The 24003-nt window shown below is 53.5% G+C and overlaps 2 protein-coding genes and 1 long non-coding RNA gene across 4 annotated transcripts in view; 1 reads left to right on the forward strand and 2 right to left on the reverse strand.

The window, feature by feature from the left end:
- Positions 1-822: 822 nt before the first annotated feature.
- Positions 823-18120, reverse strand: LOC101997898. Its single transcript, XR_258845.2, has 3 exons — positions 18000-18120; positions 2128-2130; positions 823-835 (listed from the first exon to the last, which is right to left on the reverse strand). It is a non-coding gene; the product is annotated as an uncharacterized LOC101997898 (long non-coding RNA).
- Ap5z1 (adaptor related protein complex 5 subunit zeta 1) lies at positions 3676-18007 on the forward strand. The gene is made up of 17 exons (XM_005367990.3): positions 3676-3798; positions 6272-6406; positions 6532-6718; positions 7071-7215; positions 7446-7555; positions 8412-8580; positions 9339-9479; positions 10046-10083; positions 10152-10314; positions 11043-11224; positions 13132-13274; positions 13635-13775; positions 14155-14266; positions 15077-15174; positions 16083-16215; positions 16289-16503; positions 16610-18007. The coding sequence occupies exons 1-17, from the start codon at positions 3758-3760 to the stop codon at positions 16878-16880; spliced, it is 2424 nt and encodes an 807-aa protein (XP_005368047.1). The 5' UTR covers positions 3676-3757; the 3' UTR covers positions 16881-18007.
- A 4210-nt stretch (positions 18121-22330) lies between the features above and the next one.
- Positions 22331-24003, reverse strand: part of Radil (Rap associating with DIL domain) — a 72271-nt gene continuing 70598 nt past the window's right edge. For both annotated transcript variants that reach the window (XM_005367993.3, XM_013354092.2), the window contains exons 13-15: positions 23292-23431; positions 22889-23028; positions 22331-22739 (exon numbers count right to left, since the gene is read on the reverse strand). In XM_005367993.3, coding sequence (XP_005368050.1) covers positions 22634-22739; positions 22889-23028; positions 23292-23431 — 386 coding nt within the window. In that variant the 3' untranslated portion in view covers positions 22331-22633. The remainder of the gene's footprint in view (positions 22740-22888; positions 23029-23291; positions 23432-24003) is intronic.

Raw genomic sequence — 24003 nt, forward strand, 5'->3', positions numbered from 1 at the left:
CCTAGGACCCCCCAGCCCCCCCAACCTTCACTTGTCCCAACCCCCACCTCATGAGAGTTGAAGGATCGAAAGAGCTTGCTGCTTTACCTCTGAATCCTTGCTCCTTTGATTACTCACAAGGTGAAGGGGCGGTGTGGAGGAACCTGGGTCACAGAAGCCGAGGAGAGGCTGGAGGTGGCCAATGGCCAGGCTTGGTCCATGCCCCTGCATTTGGAGCACTTGCCGCCGGCAGGAACCTCAGCACTGTCCCTAGGGCTGTGCTGACCCTGCTAGAGCGAGCCCCATGATCCACTAAGTATTCATGTTCTCTGTCCTGTATGTATCCAAATGACACCCTGGCTTCTTGAGTCTGAATTGGCTGGTCTAGAACTTTTAATTGGTAAAGTTGGGAATTTAAAAAAAAAAAAATCTAACATTTCATGTTGGCCCCTCTCTCCCATCTTCCCTTCATAACATCCTTCCTGGAGGCATCTGGGATCCCTGATACCTTAGCTTGATTCCTGGGCTGGGCAAAGGTGGTGGGGGCAGGAAGGAGAGACCCAAACTGTCTTCCATGTCTCCCCTTGAATTCTGCTGTGTCCTGGGGAGGGGGACAGCAGCTGTGCACGTGTGAGGGAGGGGCTAAAGCCAATAGTGAGGTCGTTCTTTTTCTTAACTGAATGATAATTCTGTAAAAGTAATTGGGGGGAGGGTGTTCAGGGAGTGTGTGTGTGTGTGTGTGTGTGTGTGTGTGTGCGCGCGCGCACACATGTGAGGTTTTGTTTTGTTTTATAGTGGCTGTCTAAAGTGTTTCCATGATATGTTTAACACTTAGTGCTTTAAAAGCAGTGGTATCCTATGTGCTGGGAGTCCTGGTTCCAGAGATGGCACGTGCCCCACCTCAGTGGGTGAAGGTCTCACTCAGGAGGCAGGGTAATGGTTGGGATCAGAAAGACCTGCAAACCCACATCCCAAGCAGCACCACCTGGGCGTTCATTTCAAATGGGATACAGTATTTTTTATAACAGAACCATCCTTTTTAAAAAAAAAAAAAAAGTTTGACACCTGAATGTGATTTCTAACTATTATTAGACATTAATGTTTTAAAGCTATAACAGTGGAAAATTTCTATTTCCTTTTTCATCCATTTGAACTGTTCTTTTATCTATTCGATTGTTGTATGTGGGTGGGGAAGCTCTGTATTCTCCTCTTAGCATTTGTTTCTATAACCAGAAATAAAAATTATATATTAAAGATATGTACCCAGAGGTGAGTGGTCCCTGAGTGAGTGACTGTGGAGGGCAGACAGCCCAACAGATGGCCTGGATACACACCCCTGCTCCTGGAGTGACAGACTCGACCCCCAGCTGCTTCAGAGGTGAAAGGGAAATGGCCAGGGACTCTGCTTCCTCTGGGGGTTCCTGGGTGTCCAGTCCAGGTAGAGCCCTGCAGGTGTCTTGTCGTCTGAGCTCCAAGGATATGGAGATGGTTCACAGATGGCAAGGGAGGAGCTAGCCCGTGTCTCCCCGTCTCATGACACAGGCCCACAGCTGGGCCAGGATGTGTCTGCAGGTGGTCTGTGTGTCTTGTTACTCGGTCTTTTGCTGTGAGGAGACACCATGACAAAGGAAACTTATGAAAAACAAAAAGGCATTTACTTTGCGGCTCCCAGATCAGGGGGTGAGAGCCCTGACCACGCAGGGAGCGCAGCAGCTGAGAGCTCACTCCTTGAAACAGCGACAAGACAAAGAGAGCTAACTGGGAAATGCTGTGGGCTCTTGAAACCGCAAGCCTGACCCCAGTGATACACCTCCTCCAGCAAGGCCACACCTAATCCTTCCCACACCGTTCTACCATCCCGGGACAAAGCATTCAAGTATGGGAGCCAATGGGACCCATTCTCATTCAAGCCTGAATCGTGGCTGCCTCCGTGGCCCTAGCAGACATCTGACCCTCAGTCAGGTGAGAAACTCCATTTCTCTCTTCGGTGTCCATGTTCCTGGGTGTGACTTCCTGTGTGTGTATGTGTGTGCATTTGTATGGAGACAGAAGACAACCTCAGCTCTTGTTCCTCCACGTGCTGTGTGTGTTCATATGTGGAGGCACAGGCATGCACTGGCCACAGGAGACGTGGGCAAGTTAGAGAACAACCTTCAGGTGCCCGCCCTCACCTTTCCACCTTGTTTGAGACAATTTCTTTGCCATTGCATAAGCCAGGCTAGCCAGCCCTCTAGTTCCAGGAGCTTTTCCTGCCTCCTCCTCCTATCTGCTGTAGGTGTGCTGGGCTCACAAGTGCTTACACTATTTACATAGCATTAAAGTTATTCTGTAGCTTTTATGTGGGTTCTGGGGACTCACGCTCAGCTTGTCATTTGTGTGGCAGTCACTTTCACGCACTGAGTCATCTTCCCTGCCCCACCTTGTCTTTTGAGACAGGGTCTCTCACTGGCCTGGGACTTGCCAAGGAAGCTAGCTGGCCGGCCAGCAAAACCCAGCGCTCCTCCTGCCTCCACTTCCCCAGTGCTGGGATCACAAGTGTGTGCTTTACTTTCCCACAGCCACCTAGGGATGGAGCTCAGGTTCTCACGCTCGCAAGGACGGAGCCGCCTGCGCTCCTGCCCATTTCTCTCTGACATCTTGCTTGTTCTATGTCATAGGCACTAGGCACTGGCAAGAGCCAGACAGACATGGGTCCAAGTTCCCACCATGACAGCTCCTCCGTCTACCATCAGCTTCCTTTGTCTGCACGTGAAACAGGCACCTACCCCCCAACACAAATGAATGTGAGATGCCACAGCCTCCTGACCCCAGAACCCCAGGCTAGCAAGACATTGGGTGTTTTTGTAGCAGAGTGCCTCTGACAGAGGTCATAAAAAATGTGTCTGTCACACGAGTGACTTAAACTGCATGCATGCATGTGTGTGCTTGTGTATGTTAAGTACGTAGATATTTTTATGTGATGTTGGGAACTCAAGCGTAGTCTTCATGTTTACATGGCAAGCAATATACTGACTGAGCCATTTCTCTAGCCCTTATAGATATGTAGATAGTATATATATATATATAATAGGTATATGTATGTATGTGTGTGTATTATTTTTTACTTCAACTACTTTCCACTAATGAGATTTTCAAATAACCTGCTACAGATTTTAAGAAGCAGGTCAAATATTATCCATGGTAATGTTTACTGGGTGTGCATGCACGTGTAGAGAAAGGGAAAATGACGAACCCCTGGCACACAGGTTTGTCTTGCTGAGAGGATGGAACCCAGGGCCTCACACAGGCCCGAAAGTACTCTTGCACCAAGTCACGCCCGAGCCCCTCACTGGGGGATTCTAGACAGACACTACGTTCCTAGTCTTCTCTCCAGATCCCAAACCTACCACTAGCAGTTCCGGGATCAAAAGGAGCTCTTCCGGGGTCAAAAGCTCCGGGCTCCAAGAACCACGGTTGTACGGTTCCGTGGCTGACGGTGACGTGGACAGATGCACCGGAGCTGGCCCGGAACCGGCTTCTGCGCTACAAGCTCGTGGCCTCCGCCCCGCCCACCTGACGCATAACGGAAGTCTTTCGCTAGCAGGGTCCTCCCACGTGATGTGGCACCGGAAGTCGGCCGCTCGCGGTCCAGGTTCTCCCACGTGACGCAGCCAGGGCGAGGGACGGGTGTGAGAAGCAGAGGCACGCACGCAGTTTGGTCACATGACCCATCATGTGATGCTACCCGGAAGTCCTCGACAACGCTTTGGTCGCAGGTGGCCTCCGAGCTGTGGACAGGATGTTCTCGGCGGGCGCGGAGAGTCTACTGCACCAGGCCAGGTCTGCGGATCTGGGGCCGGGGACACGGGGCGTGAGACAAAGCCAGGGAGGAGCGGGGAGGCGGTGGTTTCGCTGCGCGGCTCGGGTCCCCGTGTGGCGCCCGGGACGGCCTGCGTGAAGTGTGAGGTGCACGACCCAGCTAAGAAGTCCTCCATCGTGTCTGGTGCCAGGCTACGCTGGTCCCGCATTGAGCGCCTAGGTTGCGCCATCCTTCCCAACTAGCCGGTCCAAGACTTGATGGCACTCGATCAAACGGAGGAAATGAGTATCAGAAACCCAGACCTGATGCATTTGGTAAACTTAAAAAGCAGAGGGACAAATATGGACTCTGAGCTGGGCCACTTGTGGGGAAGGATTAGGATGGAGAAGGTCTCTGGGATCCCAGAGAACAAGAGCTTGAACGAGCGTTTTAAAGTCTGGAGCCTGCGAACAGGACAGAACTCAGAGGACTCAGTGGGTAAACTCCCTTGCAGCCAAGCCTGACAGCCTCAGCTAGCCGGGAATCCACGTGGAGGAAGGAGAAAATCAATTCCTTCAAGTTGTCTTCTGATCTCCACTCGAGCACCCCCAGCTGCACATAAATAAATGTAACAAATTAAAAAAAAAAAAAAGCAAAACCAAAAAAACTCCAAGATAATTCTCTAAGATCCATTAAGACTAAGCGGTGACCGAACCACACGATCCGCCCCACAGGCCCACCGCCCTCCTTCAGTAGGCAGGATAGTCTCCGTTTTAAGCAGAGTGTTTGTTATATGGGGACTTAAGTGTTGGCCAGCGTGTGACCGCCTCATGCCAGCACAAAAATAACGTTTCCCATTCAGATTCTGCTCCGGGTCCTGGCACAGGTGATGAAAAGCGACTCATTGAAATTCTTTTTGTCCTGGGAGGGGTCCCCAGGAGCAGTGGGTAGTTGTGGGAGAAGTGGGTCAGTGTTTTAAAGCTGTGCTGAAGCTCTACCCACTCGATGCAGGATATCTCTCTTCCGGTCATTTCGTCCTCTGTCGTTAGGCCAGTTCGTGGCTCCCCTTCTTCACCCAGCCTCTTCTGTAGGAACCTAGTGTGACTGAGTGGATCCTGGAAAACCCAAGTAGGCTAGAGTGGTGGGAAGGTTACTGGAGGTCATCCTACAGCCGTCAAAGACGTGCAGTAACTGCCGAGAGGAGGCTGTTTTCTTTTTGTTTCCCAGGAACCAAATTCAAGCCCTAGACAGGCAGGTCCAAAATTGGGCAGCATGCAAACTGTCAACCCCATCTGGAGACCACAGTAGGGCTGTCAGCCATGGTTTAGGATGTTAGGGGCCCTCCTTAGCACCCATAGGCCCCTCATGCAGGTTTTTGTTGGGGGGGCGGGGGGAATAGTTGAGACAGAGCCTCACTCTGTGGCCCAGGAACTTGCTTTGTAGACCAAACTGACCGCAAACGCAACAGAGATCCACTTGACTGTGCCTTCCAAGTGCTGGGATTAAAGGTGTGTGCCACCGCTCCAGGCAGTTCCCTCACCGTGGGCCTTGATTTTTGTGGTGTTGGGGATGGAATCCAGGGCTGCACGCGAGCGCCCTTCTGCCGGGCTGCGGTCCCAGCCCTCTTTTCCTTGCTGTTAAGCTTGGAATAGAAGCTGGGAAACTGAGTTCTGCTCTGATGTTTAGTTTGGTCTCGGCATGTTCAATTGAAGCCAGTGACATATCAGGCCCACCTTACACTCTGCTGTAATCTTTGAGCTTCAATGTAGAAGCTTTTACATCCCCTCTCAAAAGTGGGAGGTTCACTGAACCATGTTTGAAGGGCAGCTTGGGAGTGCTGGCAATGGTGCTCAGAGGTAGAGTGGCTGCTTCCTTATTAAGTGTAGGGCCCTGGCCTCAAACTCCATCACTGCCAATAAAGGCAGGGGCTGGGGAAAAGCAAGGCATGGTTGTGCACACCTGTAGGTCTTGGAAGGACGAGGAAGGAGGATGAAGAGGTTGAGTCTGGGCTATGTAGTAAGTTCAACCGTGGCTGTATAGCAAGGCTCTCTGGGGGAGAGGAAGAGGCAACTTGGACTAAAGATTCCTGACTTTTGAAAGACTCATAAAACCTTTTACTGAGTATGTTGGCTCACTCTTGAAATGTCAGCATTTGGAAGCAGAGGCAGGAGGATTGCTGCAGACTCCAGGCTAGCCTGAGCTACAAAGTGAGGCCCTGTCTCAAAACAGAGGGGGAAAAAAAAAAGCAATAGTGTGGGTTTTTTGTTTGTTTGTTTTTTTGCCATTGGAACAGCAGAACAAGGTTGGCTGCATGGCCTTTGGTAAAGGGTGTCACTAGGAAACTGGGGGTGCTACATCTCAGTTCCAGGGGAGGAACCTGTCTGCACTCCACCCCTCCCAGGCACTGTGAGCCTGGATGGCTGCTGCTTGCTTTCTCTGCCAGTTAGGGATAGTCCCCCAGTGGGGGACATGCCTGTGGTTCAGGGCAGCACCGTGGTCCCCTTCCTTCCTTAGGGAGATACAGGATGAGGAGCTGCAGCGATTCTGCACCCGGGTCACTAAGCTGCTGCAGGAACCTCCAGGGCCAGCCGCCGTGGATGCCCTACAGAGGCTCTTCCTCATCGTCTCAGCCACCAAGTATCCCCGACGGTGAGTGGACAGCACTGCTGGGAAAACCCTACACATCCAGCAGACAGGTTCCAGCCATCTTCCCTGGGGTGTCAGCGTACGTACCACAGGCCTGACATGTCATCTGGCGGGGTCTCGCCCTCCAGGCTGGAGAAGGTGTGTATGGACCTGTTGCAGAACACCCTCTGTTCGCCCACAAATCCTGAGCAGCTTCAGGTCCTCTGTGCCGCTATCTTGAGAGAGATGTCACCTTTTGATGACCTGGCCCTGTCCTGTGATCACACCCAAAACACCCGGCAGCTCAGTCTTGTGGCCTCTGTACTCTTAGCCCAGGTAACACAATTGCCACCATTGGGGGTGGGGGGGAGGGGTGGCATCTGTTTCTTGTGGTTCTGGGATCACAGGAATACAGCAAACTGGTTTGTCCCTCAGTGTGTCCAGTGCTGCGGAGACCAACTCTGTCCGGAGTCCATCCCCTTGGATGGTCTAATGACTATCTCATGTGCATAGCCCCCATGCACACACTCCGGGTCTCTGTTGATAGCTCAGCCGGACTCCAGGGCCGGGCCTGCCAGTGTGATGTTCTGAGCTTAAAGAGCGGCTGCAGTATGCTTGCCAGGGATCGAGCCCAGGTCCTTATGCTGCTGAGACTCTCGTGTCCTCAGCTTCCTGTCCTACTTTGAAGGGAGACAGAAAAGGAGAGATCAGCTGTCTGAGCCAGCGCATCTTCAAGATCCTTGAGAACCGGCAGCCCGAGGGGCCCAGCGTCAGGCACCTCCTCCCCGTCCTGACCAAGATCATTGGCCTGGCCCCAGGCACCCTCGTGGAAGGTACTAGACAGTTCTTCCCCAAAGGCCTTCGTGGCTCCTTTCCCACAGTGACTGTGGTCTAGTGTGTGGTGGAAGGAGGTTAGAGCTGTCGGAGAATCATGCATAGCTTCCCAGGGTGTACCCATGGTATGGGGTTCTGTTGAGCCCCATTTTCTCTAGAGCAGATTTGGCATCACCTGGGAATCTGGAGACCTAACTTTCCTTCACTGCACCTCCTCCCATCCCCACAGACCAGACCAACCTGCTCAGCAGAAGGCTAGTGGACTGGCTGCGCTACGCCAGCATCCAGCAAGGCCTTCCATACTCAGGTGGCTTCTTCTCTACACCCAGGACCCGGCAGGTGAGTCCCGGCTGCTTTAGGGTCCCAGGGAGCTGAAATCACAAAAGCTCTGTCACAGGCTGGGGATGAGAGGATGAGGCCCAGGTGGTAGGGCATTTGCCTAGCGTGTGTTTAGCCTTGGGTTCAAGCCCTGGAACCACGTAAACGCGTATGGTGCACACCTGCAGCCCCAGAACCACGTAAACGCGTGTGGTGCACACCTGCAGTCCCAGAACCACATAATTGCATGTGGTGCACACCTGCAGCCCCAGAACCACGTAAACGCGTGTAGTGCACACCTGCAGCCCCAGAACCAAGAAGGCAGGAACAAGAATAAGGATTTGTGTCATCCTCAGCTACGTAGCAAGTTTGAGAACACACTGGTGTACATGAGATGCTGTCACAAAAACAAAGCAATGCTACTGTCTCTGATAGTGCTCATTCCGTCTCTCCCATGCACTGACACCACACACGGCGAGTCAGTCTCACCAGGCAGGTTCCTATAGACCCTGCTTATCCTTCCCCTTGGTTCCAGTAAGGTTTCTCATTGCTCTCTACCGTGGAGTGGGGAAGGTCCAGGATGGGGGAACACACTTTGAACCTGACAGCTACTCAGCCTGCGTGGCTCCTGCTCAGTGCCTACAGAGGACGCAAGACACACATCTGAGCTGGAGCTGTCCCATGTGTTTAGGTCTTGGGGCAGGCATGCCTGGATCTAGGAGTATGGGTGCTTTCTACAAGGCTGTAGCCGGACAGGGCAGGAAATGCAGGTCCCTGGCCATGGTGGAGCTCACAGCCTCCTGTACATGACTTCTGTGCTCCTGTGTGCTTTATGAGTCCACCAGGCTTGTCCCCAGCCCTGTCCTTCCTCCCACAGCCTGGTCCCATCACAGAGGTGGATGGAGCAGTGGCTTCTGACTTCTTCACGGTCCTCTCCACGGGCCAGCACTTCACAGAGGACCAGTGGCTGAACATGCAGGCCTTCTCCATGCTTCGGAAATGGCTGCTCCACAGTGGCCCTGAGGATCCAGGCAGTCCAGATGCAGGTGTGCCCAGGGTAGGGCAGAGAGCACTGAGGGGTAGAGAGTGCAGACACGCTGTGGTTGGGTGAGGGTAAGGTGTGGGCAAGACGAAAACCACAGGTGTCTGTGAGCCAAGCAAGGAGTGTTCTGAGTTTGGAGGCCAGCAGCAGAGGGCCATTGACCCCAGGAGGAGCCGAGAACACAGCCCAGCGCCTTTGTAAGCATACTGATGTCTCCATGAGGTGTCCCAGAGAGCCAGACGGATCATCCACGGCAGCTATTCACAGGCCTATCTGATCTTGTCCCAGCTGCAGACTTGGTTTATAGTCAGATTGAGCTGCTCGTGGTGGTGTGTGCCCACGAGCCCAGCTCTTGGGAGGTAGAGGCAGAAAGATTGGGGAATTCAAGGCCACCCTCAGCTACATAGTTTGAAGTCAGCCTGAGCTACAGCCCAGGCTGTCTTGAGACTTTGTCTCAAAAACACAAAATTAAACCAAGTGTAGGGATCCATATCTATCATGCCAGCACCTGGGACTCTGAGGCAGGGGGATTATAAGTTTGAGACCAGCCTCAGATACATAGCAAGACCCTGTTTTCATACAGTAAAAACAAGCAGAAAACCAACCAGTAGCCCAGACAAATTTGTGCATCTAGCCCTGGTGACAACAGCTTCATACTTGATGACTTGGGCGACCTTGAGCACTCTGGGAAGCTGCTGGAGCGTGCAGTCTGCCCAGCCTGCCTGTCCACACAAGGGTACCAGGGGTTATTTTCTCCTACAGATGACAGGTCAGAGCTGGAGGGCTCCACCCTGTCTGTGCTCTCTGCTGCCTCCACTGCCAGCCGACTGCTGCCCCCTCGGGAGAGGCTGAGAGAGGTGGCCTTTGAGTACTGCCAGCGCCTATTGGAGCAGAGTAACCGGAGTGAGTCCCCAGGCTACCAACACATTTCCCTGCAGGGTGGGGTCAAGGCAGCCAACCTAGCTGAGTGTCTGCTTTAAAAGAACTAACCCCGGAACAAAGGCCGAGAGGTGGCTCAGCAGTTAAGAGCACTTGGCTGCTCTTGCAGAGGACCTGGTTTTGGTTCCAAGTATCCACATGGTTTCCCGCAGTAACTACAGTTACAGAGGATCTGATGCCCTCTTCTGGCCTCCTCAGACACCAAGCAAGCATATGGTGCACATATATAACATGTAGAAAAAACACCTATTCACATGAAATGAAATTGAAAATAAAATCTTGAAGAGCCATGGGTCTCAGATCACTGTGGGATTCGGAGCCTCCTTGTGTCTGAGGACAGGCCCTACCTGTGTGCCTAGCACCTCGCTTCTGGCATCCAAAGTCCACCCATCTTGTCCACACCTTATGGGTACCAGTCCCTGCCCCCTGTCTTGTCACATGCCTGCTCATTGTCCTGATCTCAAACTTGTAGGACACAGACTGCCTTGTTATGGGGCTGTTTAGAGACAAGTCAACTTTCTTTGTTCCAGGAGCCTTGAGGAAGGGGGACTCCGACCTACAGAAAGCTGTGAGTACCCTGCAGGGTGCTGGGGCAGGTGCTGCCTGACCCTTTGACACAACTTGGTGTCCCTGCAGTGCCTGGTGGAAGCTGTGTTGGTGCTGGACGTGCTGTGCCGGCAGGACCCCTCCTTCCTTTACCGCACCCTCTCCTGCCTGAAGGCCCTGCATAGGAGGCTAGGTGAAGACCCTGGCAGTGAGCGGGCACTGGTGCCCCTTGCCCAGTTCTTCCTGAACCATGGTGAGTCTGGGTACATGGGAAGTTTCTTCCTGGCCTTAGAGGCTGTCACACAGTTTTGTTTGTTTATTGGCAATCTGGGCATGGAGCCTAAGTCCTTCACATGCTAGACAAGGTACTCTGTCACTGAGCCACACCCCAGCCCCTCACCGGGAGATTCTAGGCAGGGGCTCTACCACCGAGTTTAATCCCCAGTCCTCTTTTTATTTTAATTGCTTAATTTTGTTTTTACTTGGTTGATGTGGTTTTACTTTCTTGTTTTAAAACAGGCCCTTGTGTGTCGCTCCAGCTGACCTGGAGCTCATGGAGGTTCACTTGCCTCTGTCTCCCAGGTGCTGGATTTAAAAGGGTGTGCACCACACCTAGCCTCTCTTTATTTTGGAATAGGGTCTCACAGAGTTGCCCAGGCTGGTCTTAAGCTTGGGATTCTTCTGCTTCAGCCTCCTGAGTGGCTGAGATTACGGTTCTGGGCCAAGCAGGACTCTGCTCTACCATGGGCCCACAAAGTGAGGAGTCGAGGCCTGCTGCCTTCCTGACAGTGTCCTCATGGGCTGTGCTCTGTGGTCTCAGGGAGGCAGCGCCATCTACAGCAGGCTCTTGGTGTTCTGGAGACACGTGCAGCCCTGTGGCTCTGCCACACTGAGCTCTGGCTAAAGCAGAACTCACCTCAAGTCATAGCAGACACTGCTGCTGCAGAGCCTGATGCCCTGGCGGCCTCTGGTGTCTTTCAGGGGAGGCAGCCACCGTGGATGCGGAAGCCATCTACCAGCACCTGCTCAGCAGGCTCCCTTCCGAGCGCTTCTACAGCCCAACCCTGGCCTTCGAGGTTACACACTTCTGCACGCGCAACCTGGCCCAGTTCGACCCCCACTTCCTCAGCCTCCTCAGGTTGAGCTTCCCTAGTCTGTTCAAGGCAAGTGTAAACTTTTTTGGGGGTGGGTCCAGGCCTTCTCCCCTTTTCAGTTGATCTCCGTTTGGGACACAGGGTGAGGTATTAAGACTAGGGGTCTCCATATATCATAACATACAGACAGTATCATCTCAGACAGCCGCATGAGATACAGACATGGTACTTCATACATGTAATCCCAGCACAAGGGAGGCTGAGGCAAGGGGATCAGAAGTAAGAGTTCAAGGCCTGCTTCAGTTACAGCCTGTCTCAAAAAGCACACAAAGCCGGATGTGTCGGTCCCTATCCTAGCCCTCAGGAGTCAGAGGCTTGAGGATCCCTAAGAGTTCAAGGCCAGCCTGGTCTTCATAAGCAAGTTCCAGAACGACCAGGGCTTCATCGTGACACCTTGTCTCAAAAACAAACAGCACAAAGAAAAACTTAGGGCCTGGAGAGATGGCTTAGTGTTTAGCAGCACTGGCTGCTCTTGCGGAGGACCCAGTTTCGGTTCCCAGCACATGGTGCCTCACAACCATCTGTATGTAACTAATTCCGTGGGACCCAGTGTCCTTGCTGTGTCTTCAGGCACTTTATGCACACAGTGCCTACATATATGCAGGCAGTCCACGCATACACCTAAAACAATATCTAAAGTCGTGCATAGACGAGAGATGGATGGCTGACTTGGAGCTGGCCAGCTTCAGTTTTGAGATCCCTCTGCTCCCGGAAGCTGAGCTTCCTGCGTGCCGAATTGCAGGTGTGTGCAGCAGTGCCTGCTTGATCCACGACAGTACTGTAGCGGGTGCATGTGCATTCAGTTCATCAGTGTGAGCCTGGGATGGATCTGTGGGAGCGGGGGATATGTATGTGCTTGTAGAGGTCAGAGGTCAACCTTAGGTGGTGTTCCTCAAACAATGGGGCCTCTCCAAGTAGGCTACCCTGTCTCCACTTCCCCAGTGCAGGGCATACGCCACCACCATGCCTGGAAATTTTATTCAGGTTCAGGGGGATAAAACCACAGTTCCTGTGTGTGCACAGCAAGTGCTTTCCTGACTGCGCCATCTCCCCAGCCCATCGTGTGTCTTTAACTTGTACTTCCCAGTCTACCTGTTAGAACCATTTATAGACCCAGTCCTGCGTGCGTGTGTGTGTGTGTGTGTGTGCGTGCGTGCGTGTGTGTGTGTGCGTGTGTGCGCGCGCACGCGTACCGCGTGAGCGCTAGAATGTTCATGTATTCCATGAATATGAGTCTAGATACACGTGTGTGGAGATCAAAACACAAACCCGGGTGTTGTGATCCTTACGTCCTTACCCTCCACCTGGTTGTTTGAAGTTGGGTGTGAGCAGGCTAAATGCCCAGCCGGCCCCAGGAACTGTGCTGACTGCCTCCCCAAGGATTTTGGGTGCACACTGCTATCCCCCGCATTGTGCAGGTCCTCGTGTTTGTGCAACAAGCACTTTCCTGACTGAGCTGTCTCCCTGCCCCAAAACTCGGTCCTTTTTCTAAAGAAAACAGGAGTAATTCAGAAATGGCTGCTGTCATTGCTGCCACAAAATTGGCTGCAAAAGACAAAATAGAATAGCAAGTATGACCAGAAACGGCTCCAGCTGGTAAAGACAGTTGCTGCTGACAGTCGGGGTTCCCTCCCTGGGACCCATGTGATAAAATGAGAGACCCTGCTCCTGTGCGATGTCCTTTGGCTTCCACTTGTGTGTACGTGTGTACATGCTCACTTTAACAGCAGTAAGTGAAACCCTCAAAACATAGCCAAAGATACGCAGTGTGGGGGGACAGGGAGGGCTGAGTCCAGCTGCCCCTGTTTGAACGGAGTGTCTTTGTGTGAGTGGGCAGTAGGAGGCCATTGGACAAGGCCGTGGCCAGCTAGCGTAATCTTGCCCTGTCTGAGCCACTGTGTCTCTTCCTCCCACAGTTCCTGGCTTGGAACAGCCCTCCCCTCACAGCCGAGTTTGTGGTCCTCCTCCCGGCTCTGGTAGATGCCGGCACCGCCGTGGAGATATTGCACGCACTGCTTGACCTGCCCTGCCTGACAGCTGCTCTGGACCTACAGCTCAGGTGGGCCCACTCTGCCCCGTCAGCCCTGTCCTCTCCCGTGCAGCCAGGCACCAGCTCTGCTCTCCTCGCTCTGCTCTCCTCACGGCTCCCATCCCCCTGCACCAGGGCCCCTGCAAGGCTCCAGACCACAGACAGTGTATCTCTGCTCGCTTTGCCACCCACCCCGAGCAGCCCCTGAGCCCCAGCGCTCCTCAGTGCACTCATGCTCAGCAAGGGAGTCTCCCATGTTCTCCGGCCCAGAGTGCTTCCCCAGCCCGGAGAGCCTGCGATGCTCCAGCAGGTGCCCCTGGCATCGGCCAGATAGAACCGTGGTTGACTCGTGCTGAGAATAATGTCCCAACTGAGCCTCTGTCCTCTCAGGTCCTCACAAACCCCATCGGAAAGGCCGCTTTGGGATGTCTCCCTCAGGATTCCCAACTGCCTGGAGGCCTTCCGGGACCCACAGTTCCAGGGACTCTTCCGTCACCTGCTTCGTACCAAGGCCAGCGGCTCCACACAGAGGTGGGAAACCTGGGCCAATCACCAAACATGATGTAGGACTCTGCCAGAGAAAACACTGTATTCTTACTCAGCCCGGGCTCCACCCATTGACCCAGCCCTTAGCTGGTGCTGTGGACAGTCCACTTTACAAAGGGGAAACTAAGGCCTAGCATATTCTGGGGACTGAGAGGACCAGGAATGGCCTGTAGGCCCTTGCTGCCGTGTCCCTGGCTCTGCTGTCCTGGGGCCTTTGGCATGTCCTGACCTGCTTGAGCCCTGTGGAACATGTGAGCCGTGACTACCAGTGGCTGGGCATAGTGTCCCTGCTTCTGACTACTGTGGGGCCACTCAGGAAGGAATGTGGGCAGGCCCTCAGTAGCCCCACTGTGTCTGTCCCCAGATTGACACCGCTTCACCAGCTGCTGAAGCCCATGGCCAGCTGTGGCCGGGTAACCCAGTGTTCGGAGGCGGTGCCCATCCTGCTTCAGGCCTTCTTCTCAGCTGTGACCCAGGTGAGCCCACTGCCCAGGTCCCTTCCCCTATAGACCTCATATAGTCAGGAGGACCCAGGCCAGAGTGTGGTACACTGGCCTTGACCCCACAGGCGGTTTGTCTTGCAGCACCCTCCATGATCTCGGTAAGAGAGACAGGAAAGGGCTACTCATCCTTCAGCCCTCAGGATGGGGTGGGCTGGCAGCGCAAGCTAGAGCCAAAGCAGCCTGTGCCCAGTCCCCTGAGCTCCCATAGCCCAGGGCTTTCTTCCTGACTGCATGTTCCCAGGCTGGACGAGTGGAAGCCCTCAGAACCCCTTGAGGACGACTAGGAACAGAGTGGGGCCATTGAGGTCACTCAGACAAAATAGAATCTTAGCCGGGGAACAGGCTTAGATTTTTTTGTTTTGGGAAAAGGCTTAGAATTTTTTGTTTTGGGAAAAGGCTTAGATTTTTTTTTGTTTCTGTTTTCATATTTGAGACATTGCCTCTCTGTATAAACTGCTGGCCTGGAGCTCACCATGTGAACTAGAGTGGCCACAGACTCTCAGATCCTCCTGCCTCTGTCTCCCAAGTGCTGGGCCTAAAGGAGTCACCATCGCACCCTGCAGCAGAGCAGGTCCTGAGGGAAAGATGTAGTGCGGTAGCAGAGGCAGGAGGCTGGGGTTTCTGGGTCCTCCCTCTGGTTTTCAGGTGCTGGGGAAGGTAGGCAGTGAATGAGGAGATTCACCCCTAAGTCACGCTTCCCTTTATGGCCTCACTCCTCCCTGAGGGTAGAAGATAATAGCACCACTGCCCAGGACTGAACCTGTCTCTTGTTCTTGATCCCAGTTTGCTGATGGGGCCCTGATCAACCAGCTGGCACTGCTGCTTCTAGACAGAAGTGACTCCCTCTACCAGGTCCCTCAGTATGAGGCCAGTGTGCACAGGTAGGCAGGGTCACCAGTGCTGTGGCACACACACCTCTGCGCCCCCTGTCCTGTGCACAGCTAGGAGTCTGAGCACTCTCCTGTCCTGCCAGTTCCTCTCCCTGGTGCAGCTCATCTCCCATTCAGGACATTCTGGTGTCTGTCCTCTGAGACTCTTTGTGTCCTTTGAATGGTGGGCTTATGTCTCTATTGCAGAGATTCCTGTCCACCAAGGTCCCTTTCCTTTAGGGCAGTGGTTCTCAACCTTCCTAATGCTGTGACATTTCCTCATATTGTGGTGACCTACCAACCATAAAATTATTTTCATTGCTACTACATAACTGTAATTTTGCTATTCTTATGAATCCTAATGTAAATATCTGATATGCAGGATTTCTAATATGCCAGCTCAAAAGGTCATGACCCTCGGGTTGAGAGATGTTGCTTTAGGTTGTTTATTCTCATGTAGATGTGCACCCATCCTGGAAATTAAACCTAAGGCCACCTTAACCCTAGATAAGTGCTCTACCACTGAGCCACACCCCAGCCCCTCACTGGGGATTCTAGGCAGGGGCTCTACCACTGAGCCACACCCCAGCCCCTCACTGGGGGATTCTAGGCAGGGGCTCTACCACTGAGCCACACCCCAGCCCCTCACTGGGGGATTCTAGGCAGGGGCTCTCCTCCTCAGTTTTATGACAGGACTCACTCCAGTGCAGGCTGTCCTAGAACTCACAGCATTCCTTCTACCTCACTCTCTCCAGTAGCCTGGATTTGAGACAGTCATGTCCCCAGTAGAGTGACTCAACAGGTGACAGTTCTTATCTCCCTGACTTCCACCAGGTGCTTCTGACTCTTTCCCATCAGATTGGCCAGGCTCAGATCTGCCCTGAGCACACAGCCTCACAGGGTTTTCGCTCTCCTGGCAGGGTGCTGAGCTCCCAGCTTCTGGTGCTATGCAAGCTGAAGCCATCATTGGTGGTGGAGCTGTCACGAGAGCTTCTGGAATTTGTGGGGAGCGTGAGCAGCATCTGCAGCCGAGCCAGCATGTTCACCTGTGTGGTAAGCACATTCTCACCCTCCCACCATTGGACAGGAAGCCCTGTTGTGTGCTAAGCCTCTGTTCTGGGCTTAGGTATGGGCCATTGGTGAATACCTGTCAGTGACCTGCGACAAGAGATGCACAGTGGAGCAGATCAACAAGTTCTTTGAAGCACTGGAGGCCCTGCTGTTTGAAGTCACCCAGTCCCGCCCCTCGGCTGACCTGCCCTGCTGTCCCCCACAGGTGGTCACTGTACTCATGACCACGCTGACCAAGCTGGCCTCCCGGAGCCAAGACCTGATCCCAAGGTATCCATCTGGGGAGCGCAGAGTAGGAGCCCATGAGGGCAGTCATCTGGGTGTGTTAGGGGGCTGATCCTTGGCAGTTAAATAGCTGAGCCCCTCTCTTCCCCAGGGTGTCATTGTTCCTGTCAAAAATTCGGACCCTGGCCCAGAACCCAGCCACCAGCTCCGTGCACAGTGAGGAGGATGCAGAAGCCATCCGTACCCGGGCCACAGAGCTACTGACTCTACTGAAGATGCCCAGTGTGGCCCAGTTTGTGTTCACACCCACTGCAGGCGTGTGCCAGCCTCGCTACCACCGAGACACCAACACAGCCCTGCCTCTAGCCCTGCGCACCGTCAGCCGGCTGGTGGAGAAGGAGGCTGGCCTCTTGCCAGGTTGAAGAAGGGACAGTCACCACTTGAACATTGACTACAGTTTAAGAGCCTGGGCGGCCAGCCTGATACTTGAGTTGAGCTGCAAGTTGGGGCGACTGGAGGAGAGTGGGGAGGAAGGTGGACATGGCCCTGAAGATGGGATCACTAGTTCCTGGAGATGCATCATCCAGCCTTGTCCCAGTGGCTGGTCACACTCGGCGTTGAACATGTGATAGATGGCTGAGCGCTTTTCCCTAGGCTGAGCAGAAGCGGCCTGGCTACTCACTGCTGTTAACTTGTTCCTAGAGTTGGGGTGGGAGCAGTGCAGGACCAATAATAAGCTGCTTATGCTGGGCAGGGGTGGCACACGCCTTCTATCCCAGCACTCTGGAGCTGAGGCCAGCCAGGGCTACACAGAAACTAAAGCACTCACACCACACACACACAAAGAATTTTAGTGCTTATGTGTAGGTGCTATGCACACACCACAACACACATGTGGATATCAGGAGACAGCTTTGGTGACTCAGTCTCTCCTTCGTGTGGGTCTTGGCTGGTTGTGAGGCTCGGTGACAAGCACTTTGCCTACTGAACCATCTTGCCTTTCCCCAAATAAACCTTTAAGTGCTGTGTACAGCCAAGATCTCTCTGCCGTCCTCAGACTGGGAGACAATCAGAGCCTGAGCATGGCCTGGAGCCTGGGCCCTTCCTACCCTGTCCTGTGTGGAAGGAAGTGGCCGGTTCTCATGCAGAAAATCCCTGGTCCTCATGTTTAGCTCTGGTGTCTTAGAAGTGACAATACCAGGAGATGAGGCTGTAGCTCAGCCAGTGGAGTGTGTCCTCCGTGCACAAAGTCCAGCATGACCCAAGCATTGTAGCACACCTGCAGTCCCAGCACTTGGGAGGTGGAGGCAGCGGGGTCAGAAGTTCAAGCTCACCCCTGGGTATGCAGTAACTCAGAGGGCTGCCTGGACTACAGAAGAAATTGGGCCTGGAAGATGACTCAGCACATTAAAGGCTTTGTCATAGAAGCCTGATACCCACGTTTGACCCCTGATCCCAGGTGGAGAGCCAGGTGCCTGGTGTGTGCACACCTGCAGAAACTGCGTCCGTCCAAAGCTCACAGGCCTGCTAGCCTGGGGTACGCAGAGCAGTGGGAGAACAAGAACCAACTCCCAGAAGATGTGTTTGTTATGTCTTCTTGCACACACAAGACATTTTAAAAGCCAAATAAATTCGGGTACTCATGAGGATGCCGTGTCTCCAGGGTACACCTGCAGTCGGTGTTGCCTATTTATGCTGCTTCGTAGTTGAAGGATGTGGGGAGGTACGGAGGGCTCCTACATGCTCCCGCAGTCCTGTGCAGAAGTGCCCAGGTTTCATGCTGGTGCTCAGGGCTGTAGGGTTCTGCCTGAGTCTTTTTGCAGTTTCCTTCAGCCCTGGGTTGGGCTGTTCTAGAGAACATCATAGCTGGAACTGCTCAGGTACTGTCAGTACATGGCCACTAGGAGGCGCCGTTGCTTTTAGTCTATCACTGGGCAAGCCTTTGACCCTACCCACAGCCCACCCTTCGCTTTCTGCATCTGGGCTTTGCATTATGTTCTCCCTGTGTGGGGTCAGAGCTCTCTAAGAAAAGGCTTAAGACAGCAGCTGAGATCCGTGACAACATGGGGTGCTCCTATCCAGGCCTGTGTGGACCTTATATCCAGGTTCATGTTCAGGGAAACCTCTGCTTGTTGTCACTAGACCTGCTGTGCCCTGACCAATGCCCTCCCTGAGCTGGGGCTGGGCCCATGTGCCCTGAGAGTGACCCACATGTCTGTTTGGTGCCACCTGTTGCCTGTGAGGGCAGCCACCCGTAGAGCAGGAGCAGAGGAAGCAGTGGTATTTGCCATGCCCTTAAGTCAGGAGCGCAGGTGCTTTGCCTGCATGTGTCAGTGCACCATGTGCATGCATTGCATGCAGGGGTCAAAGAGCACCAGACCCCCTGGAACTGGTGTTACAGAGTCGTAAGGCACTGTGTGGGTGCTGCAAATGGACACATGTCCTGGGGAAGAGCAGCCAGTGCTCTTAACCACCAAACCATCTCTCCAGCTCTGAACACTGGCATCCTTCACAGTCATGAGTGAAATTCAGCTGACTCCACTGCACGTAGAGTTGATAAAGCTTTGCCAGCGTGAACAAGGGCAGAGGTCTGAAAAACGTTGCCTTTTTCCTGGTGGGCACCAGCCAAAGCTAAGTGCCCACTCAGATGGCAGGGGCTGCCCTGGCTACTCTCAGAGGCAAGCCACTTGGGGTGAGGGTCACACGTGCTCAGTGGCTAGAGGGCAGGGCTGCCTGGGCGCCCGGCTCCCAGGCTCTCATGGAGCCTGTGAAGCTTCCGCAGTCACACCTGCTTTTAGCACTGTTGTGATCCTTATTTCACATGAATACCTGACTAGACACATGCACACATAAGTCGTGTGTGTGATGTGATTGTGCACGTGTGCCTGTATGTGCACACATGCACGCACAGGCATGAGTATATAGGGTGTTTGCCTCGGTTGCTCTCCACCTAATTTAAACTGCCCCAGAGCACGTGAGGCGGTCAGAGGATGGCTTCTGAGTCAGTTCTGTCCTAGGGATTGTTCTCATGTTGTCGGGCTTGCAGCAAGTACTCTTACCTGCTAAGCCGTCTCATCAAACCACCTTTGGTAAAAATATTTCTTAATTGAAAATAGTTATTTTCACTCAATTTATTCTGATCAGTTTCCCCTCCCTTATCTCCTCCCAGAAACCCCCACCTCCCTACCTTTCTAAGTCCACATCTTTCTCCCTTAAGAAACCAAACAGAGCCAGGTAGTGGTGGTGCACACCGTTAATCCCAGCACTAGGGAGGCAGAGGCAGGTGGATCTCTGAGTTCTAGGCTAGCCTGGTCTACAGAGAGTTCCAGGACTACTCAGAGGGCCCTGTCTTAGAAAAAAAAAAGGATAAAAGACATATAAAAAGGCCAAGAGAAATATGCATGTGTGCACCACCACTACCACACACCAGTAAGGGGAGGAGCCCAAAGAAAGCAGTATGAGACAAAAAATCTTAAAGTACCTGTGAGTTGTGTTAGCCATCAGAAGTGTGGGTTGTATACCCAATGAAGCTTTCTTGGAGAAGCTAATTTTTCTTTGTGAATGGTTGTTAATTGGAGATAGCCCAGTCTGGTCTGGATCTGTGCAGGCCCTATGCATGCTTCCAGTCTCTGTGAGTTAGTGTGTCAGACCTGTTGTGTCTAGAAGTCCTGTTGTGTCCTTCGTGTTATTCATCCTCAATGGCTCAAGTGCTTATTGCTCTTGCAGAGAGAGGACATGGGTTTGGTTCCCAGCACCCACATGGCAACTCACAACTGCATGGAACTCCAGTTATGAATCTGGCACCTTCTTCTAGTCTCAAAGGGCTCCTAAATGTGCATGGTACACAGAAACGCACGCAAGCACACACATACATAATTTTTTAAAAATCTTGAATAAAAAGATTTGGGGGCCAGAAAGATGACGACTCAGCAGGTAAAGGCTCCTGTGCTGAGCCTGCTGACCTGAGTTGAAGTCCTGGGACCTACGTGGTGGTGAGAACTGACTCCCATAGTTGTCCTCTGGCCGCCACATGCACACCATGCATACATGCGTACTTCATTCCATGCACATAAAATAAATCAAAAACATAAAATTTTTTTGAAATCTTTATCCAGCATCTTGGGCATCATCGAGTTATGGCTGCCTGCCCAAGCAGGGTGAAAACATGTAGCGATAGCAGCAGTAGAAAGGCCCTGCAGCAGATGCACTGCAGCTCTTCATGGCAATCAGGAGAGGCAGCATGGAGAAGCATTGGAGCAAGTAACAGGGCCAACAGAGGATCCTGCTACATGGGCTGCCCTCCACAAAGGTCCCTTTCCGGTGAGGGGTGTTTGCAGCTGGCTCGGGCCTTGGGCTGGAGAGAGCTGTAACACAAGCATGCAGGCCCCAGTTTGAATCCCCAGAACCTACACAAAGCCGGCTACTCCTCGTGCTCCTACAGCTAGATGGGAGGAGGAGAGAGAATCCTGGAGGCACTCGGGTCAACCAGCCTGGTGCATACAGAAGCAAAGAGAGACCCAGTCTGAAACAAGGGGGCAGTGAGGGCTGTTCCTCAGGTCCCCTTACCTCAACACAGGTGCTGTGCACGTGCACGCAGCGCACGCACACACACACTTCCCAAACTCTTAAAAGATGAGGACCTGGCCAAGTTCTTCCACTAGCTTTTTGCACACTGGAGACATGGGTAGAGATACTGACCCTGCTGAAGGTGTCCAGTAAGGCCAAGTTTGTTGACACCCAGTGGGCAGGTGCCAGCTGCGAACACAGCATGCCCAGACCCTGGCTGGCTTCCCAACAGTGTAAAGGGACGTGGGCTGGGGAGGAAAGTCCTGGGCCCCAGCTCAGAGTTCAACATCCTGCCTTGGTGATCAGTGACAAGTGGGGACCAGTGGAGGCCATCTGAGCAAGGAGAGCAGGCTCAAGCCTGGCTTGGGCCCAAGAATAGGTTGGCTCAATCATCTATCCTTCTCCAGGCCTCCAGATCCCTTTCTTTGGAGAGATACTAAGCAATGTGATTTAATGATGGGGACAGGCATGGGGACCCCGCTTGGTGGCTGAAGGAAGACTGCAGTGGTCTGGGAGCCACTCTGTACTACCTCCTCCACAGTAAGTTCTACACCAGCCCAGGCAGTCTCAAAGAAAGGACCAAAAGACCATGCCACACTGGCTTGTGTTTCTTGTGTTCTGGCTGCAAAGGAGCTGCAATCCTGTGTTAGAGGGTGGTCAGTCAACCCCATTCATAGCCTAGTTCAGGAGCGCAGGCCTGTAATTTCAGTTGTTGAGGAGGCTGAGGCAGGACGGTAGACAGCTCACAGTGCTTGGGCTATGGAGCAAGGCCAACCTGGGCAACTCAGTCAGAGTGTTGCAAAACAAAATATAAAAAGAGGGGCTGAGGGTTGTAGCTCAGGGGTAGCTAGAATCCCCCAGTGAGGGGCTGGGGTGTGGCTCAGTGGTAGAGCCCCTGCCTAGAATCCCCCAGTGAGGGGCTGGGGTGTGGCTCAGTGGTAGAGCACCTGCCTAGAATTTCCCAGTAAGGGGGGGGGGGCTTGGGTGTGGCTCAGTGGTAGAGCCCCTGCCTAGAACCCCCCAGTGAGGGGCTGGGGTGTGGTTCAGTGGTAGAGCACCTGCCTAGAATCCCCCAGTGAGGAGCTGGGGTGTGGCTCAGTGGTAAAGTTCCTACCTAACACACCAAGAGCCCTGGGTCTAAACCCCAGAATCAGAAGCAGTGGGGAACTATATCCACCACAATCTCTATTAGGCCCACTCAAGGCTTCTCCTATGTTGGCTGGAAGGGTTGGTCACAAAAACCACTGACTTCCCTCAGTGTGGCCCATGTGTTCTGTACCACAGTGCAGATCCTGCATCCCCACTGTAAGAATACGAAACATAGTTTATTGAATCTCAATTCTCCATTAAAGTCTTTAAACATAAAAGCTCTGTAGGAAATGTCACAACTTAGTGTCATCTGTCATATAAATAAATATACACTAAGATGTACAACACTATCAACACGTGTCCTCAACGTGAGGCCACAACATAGGAACTCAGTCAACTTTAAAACCCAGGACTGGCTGGACTGGGGAGTGTGGGGCTTAGGGGTGGGCAGTGGGTGAGTGTCGATGGCACCTGGTGAGGATATGGGAAGCAGGTGCAGGGGCAAAGGTTCTTTGGTCTATCAGGAAGGGGGCTTGCGAAAGCGGATTTTCTTGGCTGTTTCCACATCAGACTTGGCCACCAGAAATCGCATCTTCTTGCCTCCATGTCGAATCAGATCTACCGCCCTGAAATTGAAAGGTGGAGATGGTGCAGAAGAGCCAGCAGCAGCCATGGCCTCTGCCTCTCCCCGCCTCAGAATGCAGGACTGGCTTGCAGGTGCACCCCCACACAACGCTCTGTGAGTTCTGTGTTGCAGGCCAGGTATGGCACGTACCTCATGTAGCTCACACCCATCAGGCTGCTGCCGTTCACTTCCAGGATTCGGTCTCCCAGTGACAACCGCCCGTCAGATGCTGCAGGGCTCCCAGGAAGCAGGGTCTGTATGTAGAGTCCCGGGGCCCCCAGAGGTGTGTGCTGGGAAGAAGCAGGGGTCTCAGGATGCCTCTGGTGCTGGCACATGCTCTCCCCAGCAAAGACCCTGTACCACACACCCCTCCCTGTGAACATGTCTGGAGACAGCCAGGTCACAAATCATGATCCCTGTGTGCCCCACAGGGAAGCACTGGGCCCCATCAGTGCTCCCAAAGGCAGGCCCATGAAACAGAACAGGCATTTCTCACTGGCCCTGACTATGGTACAAGAACAGGAGGAGAGGGCTGAGGGTCAGGGCTCCTCACCATCCCATCAATCAGGCCCATCCCCAGCCCCGAGGGGCCTCGCTCCAGCTCCACCATGAACACATAGCAGAAGTCCTCGGCGCTGGAGCTGGGGCTGGAGGCCTCAGCAGGAGCTTCAGCAGCAGCCTCAACAGTGTCTCCTGGGTGGGCGGGGGGAGGGGGATAAGGAGTCAGTGGGCTTGGAGGCCAGCACTCACTCCCAAAGTCAGGACACAGGGGACCTCTGGGAGGGCAGAGATGTCCCACACACCAGAGCACAGCAAGTGCTGCTGGAGCCCATGGAAGACACCAGCTGGACAAACATGACAGCAAGCCCAGGGAAGGGACAGGCTCACTCAACAGGACGTGTTCCCGAGGTCATGGACCCAAAGCACATGGCAACCTGGCCTCCTACCGCCTCTTCACTGTCTTACCCACGCCTGTCTCTTCACCAGGATGCAACTGCAAGTCTATCCTCTGAGGCCCCCACTGCATTCAGACCCTGCTTCAGAACCCAGACTAACTGGCCCACCCTGAGGCCCTGTCCCTCTCTGTCAACAGAGCTTGTGTCTGAGTGGGGATCTCAGGATAGGGCCTGACCTAACAGTTCTGAACCCCAGCCCCAGAACCTGAGCAGGCAGCTGGCCTTGTCCTGCTCCATTGAGTCACTGTGAGAGTCTTCAGACTTGGTGGAGAATCAGGACACAATGATAAGAGTCCTCCCGGGGCCAGG

Source organism: Microtus ochrogaster, unplaced genomic scaffold, assembly GCF_000317375.1.
Source record: "Microtus ochrogaster isolate Prairie Vole_2 unplaced genomic scaffold, MicOch1.0 UNK27, whole genome shotgun sequence".
NCBI lineage: Eukaryota > Metazoa > Chordata > Mammalia > Rodentia > Cricetidae > Microtus > Microtus ochrogaster.

What these genes read in the sequence shown, in the direction of transcription:
- Ap5z1 (XM_005367990.3), top strand. Translation starts at nt 3,758, where the DNA reads ATGTTCTCGGCGGGCGCGGAGAGTCTACTGCACCAGGCCAG. An exon ending in CCTCTGTACTCTTAGCCCAG is followed by an intron (nt 6,719 to 7,070) that starts GTAACACAATTG and finishes CCTACTTTGAAG; the next exon opens with GGAGACAGAAAAGGAGAGAT. An exon ending in AGCCAAGACCTGATCCCAAG is followed by an intron (nt 16,504 to 16,609) that starts GTATCCATCTGG and finishes TCTCTTCCCCAG; the next exon opens with GGTGTCATTGTTCCTGTCAA.